The following is a 9,087-nucleotide window of genomic DNA, read 5'->3' as shown; positions in this document are numbered from 1 at the left end:
AGAGAACAAAAGGCATGACATGTTCAGATTCAATTCAATTCAATTCAATTCAATTCAATTCAATTCAATTCAATTCAATTTTATTTATATAGCGCCAAATCAACTGAATCAACTCACTATGTATTAACAGACCTCTCTGTATTGAATCGTATCTGTTATTAATCTCTGTCTCTCTTCCACAGCATGTCTTTATCCTGTCTTCCTTCTCTCACCCCAACCGGTCGCAGCAGATGGCCCCGCCCCTCCCTGAGCCTGGTTCTGCCGGAGGTTTCTTCCTGTTAAAAGGGAGTTTTTCCTTCCCACTGTCGCCAAAGTGCTGCTCATAGGGGGTCATATGATTGTTGGGCTTTTCTCTGTATCTATGAAGCGCCTTGAGGCGACATTTGTTGTGATTTGGCGCTATATAAATAAAATTGAATTGAATTGAATTGAATTGAATCACAACAAAAGTCGCCTCAAGGCGCTTCATAGATACAGAGAAAAGCCCAACAATCATATGACCCCCTATGAGCAAGCACTTTGGCGACAGCAGGAAGGAAAAACTCCCTTTTAACAGGAAGAAACCTCCGGCAGAACCAGGCTCAGGGAGGGACGGGGCCATCTGCTGCGACCGGTTGGGGTGAGAGAAGGAAGACAGGATAAAGACATGCTGTGGAAGAGAGACAGAGGTTAATAACAGATATGATTCAACACAGAGAGGTCTATTAAAACATAGTGAGTGAGAAACTTGACTGGAAAGGAAAAACTCAATGCATCATGGGAATCCCCCGGCAGCCTACGTCTATTGCAGCATAACTAAGGGAGGATTCAGGGTCACCTGATCCAGATGGCTGATGAGCTGCAACGCATCTCAGCTGCGGCAATAAGAAAAACCTGAAACAATGGAGGAGAAAGAGCTCTATCTACATATGAGGAGAGCCCCTAGAGGTCACTGACCATAACAGTAAAGTTGACAGCTTGTACATTGCAACTCTATTGAGTATTTTTCTCTTTCTTTTAATTGACAATGCTGAAAGAGAAGGTTACATGAATAAAAAAATGAGATTGTGATGCCTCCATCTGTGGTCAACTGAAAATCAGTTGTCTTTAAAAAGCAATTTGAAAACCATTATCACAATAGCGTCCTTTAAGCTGCGAGGCATGTGAGCTGAGAATATGCATTATGCGTTAAGACCTTTTTTAATTCCATCAGCTGCTAACCGAAAAGACACATTTCCTGCTGTGAGATGGAGAATGTGGAGTGACTCTGCTGTCCTAAATCTTTCCCTCATGCCTCTCCATACAGGACAGGGCCATGGAAATAATTCATGTTGTGTGTCCTCGTCCTTGGGAAGGAATAAAAATGCTGCCGACATGTCTAGGACGAAAGGAGATGGGAGGAGAAAGGCGTCTGAAAATAGAGGAGGGGATGACAGAGGGAGAGATGGATGGGTAGAGTGTAAGAGGTAGGAAGAAAAGATCGTGTGAGGGACTGTGAGAGACTTGTCAAAACCTGGCCTCTTTGCTGCTTTGCCAACTCCTTTTAGCATACTGCTTACGTGTATTCAGAGTGGGGTATAAGTGTATGTGTCTCTGCATGCTAGGAATCAGCACCTCCTGCCATCTCAAATGCAATACTCCATTTCTGGTTTCTAGTTTTCCTGCAAGTCAGTGCATTCTTAAGTAGAAAAAAGAAGATAAACACATACTCAGAACTGAAAAACAGATATACAGCACATGATCTACACAGCAGACAGATAACTCAAAGCAGTCATAAAAGATGCAGTGAAATCTCCCCATGATACTCACTGCATTTTTCTTCTGCTGGCTTAGTTGAAAGAAAGTCTTACTCTGATGTTTTAAATAGATAACACACATTCTCAAATCCCGATAGCTGAACCAGAACTTGTGTGATTATGTGTGTATATATTTGAGGACATTCAGTGAAGCACCTTCAAGCCTTTAAACTCTTTAATGAACTCAGTAAAACAATCATTATTATCATCCAGCTGAAGGATCGATGAGGTTATGCAATGGTGAGGCTTCTCTTCTTTGTCCATTCTACTACTTTACATTTCTACTCCTCCTACGCTATTATTCAAATTTTACACACAACGATCATCTAATGGGTCTACACCCTAAATGTGTAATTTTATTGATCTACATCTCACCACACACCATAACACAACACACACCTGAGTCCCCGTGTTTTAACCTGGCGGGCGTGATTGCGGATGCCGTGCAGGTGCGTCCGCCCTCCCTGCACGCCACCGCAGACCACGTCCCACCACATAAGCCTAATCTTGAAAGTAGAGATAGTGTCTGTCTCCCGAATCCAAACTGGAAGCTGGTTCCACAGAAGAGGGGCCTGAAAACTGAAGGCTCTCCCTCCCATTCTACTTTTAAATACTCTAGGAACAACAAGTAGGCCTGCAGAGCGAGAGCGAAGTGCTCTAATAGGGTGATATGGTACTACAAGGTCATTAAGATAAGATGGGGCCTGATTATTTAAGACCTTGTATGTGAGGAGCAGGATTTTGAATTCAATTCTGGATTTAACAGGAAGCCAATGAAGGGAAGCCAAAGCAGGGGAAATCTGCTCTCTCTTTCTAGTCCCTGTCAGGACTCTTGCTGCAGCATTTTGGATTAGCTGAAAGCTTTTCAGGGAGTTTTTAGACATCCTGATAATAATGAATTACAGTCGTCCAGCCTGGAAGTAATAAATGCAGGAATTAGTTTTTCAGCGTCACTCTGTGACATGATATTTCTAACTTTAGAGATGTTGCGCAAGTGGAAAAAAGCAGTCTTACATATTTGTTTAATATGTGCATTGAAAGACATATTCTGGTCAAAAATGACTCCAAAGTTCCTCACAGTGTTACTGGAGGCCAAGGTAATGCCATCCAGAGTAAGAATCTGGTTAGATACCATATTTCTAAGCTTTTCAGCGCCGAGTACAATGACCTCAGTTTTATCTGAATTAAGAAGCAGAAAGTTAGCGGCCATCCAGGGCTTTATACCTTTAAGACATTCCTGCAGTTTAACTAATTGGTGTGTGTTAGATCTTCTCTGTCAATATCTGAAATGTGGCTGTTACTCTATAGAGGCCAAAGGAAAGGACAATATACTGATGGGCCCATTATACTCAGTGCATTGGTCATGAGGATACAAGTGCACACTCTTCTGAACAATATTTGTGTGTTCACTCCATGGCATGATTTATATCGTGTTTCATCTTTTCTAACTGTTGTAGCCTCTCCTCCTTTGCAACCTGTGAATCTCAGAATTTCAGCATGACATGCCATTAAAATGGCGGTACTGGCAGTGCTGGCCGTGGCACCCATGTAAGGCTGAATGGAGTCATGAGTGCTGCGTTCTCCTTACCTTTTTCCTCCAATCCATTGTGCCTGAGCACCCCCCCCACACACACACACACACCCAACACACACAGAGCACAACACAGCTTCTATAGCATGTGACACTATACATTAAAGAATAAAATAGACAATGAAAAGGAAGTCATGAGGGAAATGATAGTGGAAGGGAAAGAATTAAGATTCACAAAAAACTCTCTTCCATTCTGTTCCTGCTCCTCCAGTCTGAGATGCTAATTCAGTAATTGATCCTGAGTGGCTGCACTGAAGTTACACTATGTGTGTGTGTGTGTATGACTGGGGTTACAGCCCTTCTTGTTCTGAATCAGGGATGTGGAAGAGGAGGAAGGGTCACCCCCTGGGAACATAAAGAGGTAGAGGAGGAAATTGCACAGAGAATGAGAGAGGTTTCTGCTATGGAAAGCTAAGATACTTGGGTGAAAGATTTAATGCTAAAACTACAGAAAAGTGCAAACAAGACAGAGAGAAGCAGAGAGCAGAGTGGAGTTGCAAAAGTTGTGTGAATTATAATGATTCTGGAAATATGGGTAGCATGACAGCAGGGCAGGACTGGAACAAAAAGTTGGCCTATAATGCAATAACCAATCACAATAACAGTTGCTTCAAGGCACTTTAAGGTAAAGACTCTACAGCAATACAAAGAAAACTAAGGAAAACACCAACAATCATATGATCCCCTATATACGAGCGACTGCTTTGGTGACAGTGGTAAGGAAAAACATCATAAAGTTAAAAGATTAAAACTAATAAAACAAGTTTTAAAAAGAGACTTTTCCATTTGATTACATTTTGTATGATGGATTATGTAGAAAAAGTAGAATTGGGCTGAAAGATCTATCACTTTATCACCTATTCAGGTTGTAAATTGTGCTTTTAAAAAGTAACTAAGTAACTAAGTAATTAATTACTTTAAATAAATAATCAGTAAAGTAACGGGATTACTTTTTGGGGGAAGTAACCAGTAATTAGTTACTGATTACTTTTTCAAGTAACTTGACCAACACTGGTAGCAACTTTACAAATTTTGCTCAGATCACCCTTGAACATTTATAGTTTGTGCGAGCAACTGTATATCAAAATAACCAAAAAGCAAAAGAAAGGGGTGATGACAATGGAGATTAAATGACTAGTATTCTGCTTTTAATTTACTGACCCCAAAATCTGTTTTTGGTATTGCCTAACATTTGTGTGTGTGAGTGAGAGACAAAAAAAAAAAACAAATCTTGAAAGATGGCAGAAGCAAGCATGGTGGTCAGAAATGAAAAGTACTCTTTAGGCTTCATATTCACATGCATAATATGAGTTAAACAACAAGCACATGGTCTTTTCTGGCAGTTCACTGCCTCAGCTTAGTGATGTCACTGTGATCTTTGTGAGGCTGATAACATCGTTATTTTTCTTCTTTCTGCTAATCAGAGCACCCTTATAAATAAAGACATTCATTATTTTTGCAGCTGAATATAAAATCCATTCCTTTTCATGAACTAATGCCTTAACTTGTTTGAATGTTTTAATGCTGATGTTTTATAGTCAGTAATTTTTTTTATGAATGTTGTCTTTTTAAATGGTGGCTGTTTTACTTGGGACAAAAATTCTTTGAGCATCCATTCAGCTCCTTGTATGGGTGTATAAATTATGCACAATAGTCAAATGGGATTTAAGATAACAGCAGAAGAGCAGACATATGGTGGAAAAAGTCTGAGATGCTTTTGGATCGCTAAACCCCAGATCTGAGAAATGTCTGCTTTTCATCATTCCAGCTCTAATGTTGGCCTGGATCCGATTTTTGTCCTCCTGGACTGAGGGGTAAAATGTCAGCAGAAAGCAGCACCCGGTCAAACCATCAGCTCCAAAATCCCACTGAGATGAGCTGAGAATTGACAGTGACTAGGCTGATTCAAACTGAGCCAGCAATAAAATTGCAAGAGATCTTAGATCACACAACTAGCTCTGTTGAAAGTATTGCAATGTACTATTCTGATCTCCCCTTTTTATGGGTGCAAAAAATGTAATATTATACAAAGAAATTGAGGTCAAAATACAGTAAAATATTATATTAGGATTATTAGTATTTGTTTAATGAAAATGGATCTGGATAAATTAAATACCTTTGGGACTAACGTGCAAATTCCAAAACTACAGTAGTTTATAGCCACTTAAGGCTGGCTATAAAAGTGTAGTCAGTCCCTGTAGTTTCTTATGCTGTAAATATCCAACTTTACAGCAGCACATTTGTCTACAGTAAAAACAATAACGTCAATGAAATAGTAGCTCATCCAGCTCTTGTTTCATATCAATTCATAGGTTATTGCACAGAGGTTAAACCAATGCTGTAGAAGAGTAGAGAATAAAAACAAAAATTGACTTGACCAAAGTGCTTAAAGAACACACTTTTAACGCTACAGTGCTTTTCCTCTTACACACACTCCTGTGTCCATATTTAATTTTCTGTTGTAAAATCAGCTGCCTCTACTGTTAATACAGTTTTCAATAACTGTAACTGGTGTCGAGTGACCCGGTGTCACGGTCGGATGGTCCTTCCCGGACAACGTGCCTGCTGTGTGTTTTGTTTGGTGTAGTGTGAGTCTGAGTCAGTGAGACCCTAGTAAGTGGGTCAATGTGTCACTATGACTAGCTAGAGAGGAGGTAAGTAGTCGGATCAGAAAGTGGTGTGGGAGTGGCTAAGTGTGTGTCTGTGTGTGTGTGTGTGTAGGTATGTGACTTGGTGTTTCCCTTAGTGCAGGGGTGGCCAACCCGCGGCTCTCGAGCCGCATGCGGCTCTTTGCCTGGTTTCATGCGGCTCTTACGTTCATATCAAAGTTTGTGTTTGTGTTTTGTGTTTTTTTTATGTTGTTGTTTTAAAATGTGCGCGTTCGCTTCGCTTGAGTTCAATACGGTATTTTCATCAAATGCGCATGTGTGTGAGATGAAAATACCGCAAAGTTTCCCAGTAGGAGCAAGTTCGCCCTTAAAATGGCAGGAAAAAAATGCACAGCAAAAAGAAAATATGAAGATGAACACAGGACGTTTTTAACAGAGTGGGAGAGTTTATATTTTTTTGTTGAACGCAATGGCAAGCCATTCTGCCTTATATGTCAGACGTCATTAGCGCATTTCAAAGCTTCAAATCTTCAGCGCCACTTCAGCTCACTCCATGCTAACATCGACCAGGAATTTCCAAAAGGGACTGAACTTCGCAAGCAGGAGTTGGCCACTTTGAAAAGTCAGGCAGAAAAGCAGATACAGTTTTTCCAAAAATTTACGAAGCGGTCAGAGACCATAACGCTCGCATCCTATCAGCTGGCTTGGAACATTGCACGGGCTAAAAGGCCATACAATGAAGGGGAGTTTGTTAAAAAATGCCTCAGTGACGTTGGTGAAATCTTGTCTCCTGAAAACGACAAATTAAAACGCATGGTATCAGACGTCCATCTGTCCCGCCACACTGTTGAACACAGAATATCGGACATTAACACGGCTATTGAATCACAGTTGCACTCTGACCTTCAAGCATGTGAGTATTTTAGTGTCGCATTGGATGAGAGTTGTGATATACAAGACAAGCCTCAGTTGGCAATATTTGCACGGTCTGTGTCAAACGATTGTGTGATCAAAGAAGAACTCCTGGATATTGTGCTATTAAAAGACAGAACCCGTGGCATAGATGTGAAAGAAACCATGATGGCTGCATTTGAAAAAGCAAATCTGCCCATAACGAAATTAACTGCAATAGCCACGGATGGAGCACCAGCCATGGTGGGATCTGTGAACGGGCTTGTGGGGCTGTGCAAAGCTGACCAAACTATTCCTGACTTTTGGAATTTCCACTGCATCATCCACATGGAGCAACTCGTGTCTAAATCATTGAATTTAGATAACGTCATGAAGCCTGTGATGGAAATCGTCAACTATATCCACACACATGCGCTTAACCACAGGCAATTCAAGAATCTCATCGCTGAGCTGGAGCAAGGGCTTCCAGGTGACCTGCCGCTGCACTGCACTGTGAGGTGGCTGTCAAAAGGCCAGGTACTCTCTCGCTTCTTTGAGCTTTTGGATGCCGTGAAACTGTTTATGGAAAAGAAGGACAAGGACTATCCCGAGCTCTCGGACCTCAAGTGGATTATGGATCTGGCCTTTTTGGTCGACATGCTGTGTCACTTGGACAGACTGAACCTGACCCTGCAGGGTAAGTTAAAAATGCTGCCTGACCTGGTGCAAAGTGTGTTTGCGTTTGTCAACAAACTGAAGCTGTTCAAGACACATATTCAAAAGGGAGATTTAACACATTTTTCCACTCTGCTAAAAGCCAGCGGGCAAGTCGCCAGCGCTGCCCTGAGTAAGCAAAGAGCCAGATATGCAACGCTGATTGAAAACTTGCATGAAAGCTTCGTGACCCGGTTCCATGATCTACAATTGAAAAGGCCACAGATTACGTTCCTCGTCGACCCATTTAATGCAGAGACCGGCTGTTTGAAAGTCCCGCTGGTCACAGATGAAGCTGCGGCTGAGTTGGAGATGATCGATCTTTGTGAAGAGGACCAATTGAAACCTGCTTTAAGGGAAGGGACCATTGAGTTCTGGAAAAGTGTGCCAATGGAAAAATACCCCAATGTCAAACGGGCTGCGCTTAAGATAATGTCAATGTTTGGGTCAACATACGTCTGCGAGTCTGTGTTTTCTACCCTAAAACATGTGAAATCAAAGCATCGATCTGTTCTGACTGACACTCGTGTGAAAGAATTGCTCCGAGTAGCAACAACGGAATACAAGCCGGATTTGAAGAGGATTGTTCAAGGCAAGGAATGCCAGAAGTCCCACTAAACAACATGCATTGTAAAAGTAAATGCTATTGTAGATTATTATATTTTTGTTTGTGGACTCGGTTGAACTGAGAGTTTGTGTGTGTGAGACAGTGCACACAATGTTCATTGTTGAAAATGACTGGCCTGTGGTTTTAGTACTGTAGGAGTCCATTTCTGTCATTATCGTGTTGGTGTGTGACATTTACAATAAATCTGGCTGAGCAGAGATGTGTGTATTTTGTGTGTGTGTGTGTGTGTGTGTGAGAGAGAGAGAGAGAGAGAGAGAGAGAGAGGGGAAAGGATGGGTGATGTCCATGTGTGCCTATGCGTATGATGTGGCTCTTTACGGTAACATAGTAAAAAAAAGTGGCTCTTGGTCTCTGACTGGTTGGCCACCCCTGCCCTAGTGTTTCCCCTAGTGTTTCCCCCTTGTTTCCCACAGTGTTTCCCACTTGTTTCCCCCTTGTTCCCCACTTGTTTCCCCCTTGTTTCCCCCTTGGTTCCCACTTGTTTCCCCCTTGGTTTCCGCTAGTGTTTCCCCCTTGGTTTCCCCTAGTGTTTCCCCCTTGGTTCCCACTTGTTTCCCACTTGTTTCCCACTTGGTTCCCACTTGGTTCCCCCTGTGTTATGGTTAGGGTTTCCCAATACTGGTGTTTACCAGTATAATGAATCAGAAAATAGAATAATAGTGATTCTAATAACAGGCCTCCCTCACTGAGAGCCCGCGTATGTGTAGTGCAGGATGAGGGTGAAAGAGACACACTGGGGCCACTAATTTCAGAGTTGTCTGACTTATAAAATGTATGATTTCATAAAAATAAGTTGCATAAAATAAATCCAAATAAATAAATGATGATTGACAAACAGTTTTTAAAATTAAAAGGAAGCAATCCTCTGCATTTGAATTA

General features: G+C 41.6%; 1 protein-coding gene across 1 annotated transcript; it reads left to right on the top strand.

Annotated features, from left to right (window-relative positions):
* Positions 1-7,055: 7,055 nt before the first annotated feature.
* LOC146498641 (general transcription factor II-I repeat domain-containing protein 2A-like) lies at positions 7,056-8,198 on the top strand. Its single transcript, XM_085138260.1, has one exon. The coding sequence runs from the start codon at positions 7,056-7,058 to the stop codon at positions 8,196-8,198; it is 1,143 nt and encodes a 380-aa protein (XP_084994386.1).
* The last annotated feature ends 889 nt before the right edge of the window (positions 8,199-9,087 follow it).

The sequence above is a fragment of the Neolamprologus multifasciatus genome, chromosome 17, assembly GCF_963576455.1.
Source record: "Neolamprologus multifasciatus chromosome 17, fNeoMul1.2, whole genome shotgun sequence".
In the NCBI taxonomy this organism is placed as follows: Eukaryota; Metazoa; Chordata; class Actinopteri; order Cichliformes; family Cichlidae; genus Neolamprologus; species Neolamprologus multifasciatus.
The sequence above is the reverse complement of the archived record's forward strand: the minus strand, read 5'-3'. Positions and strand labels throughout refer to the sequence as shown.

Excerpts from the sequence above, each read along its gene's own strand:
- LOC146498641 (XM_085138260.1), top strand. The coding sequence starts at position 7,056 with ATGGCTGCATTTGAAAAAGCAAATCTGCCCATAACGAAATTAACTGCA.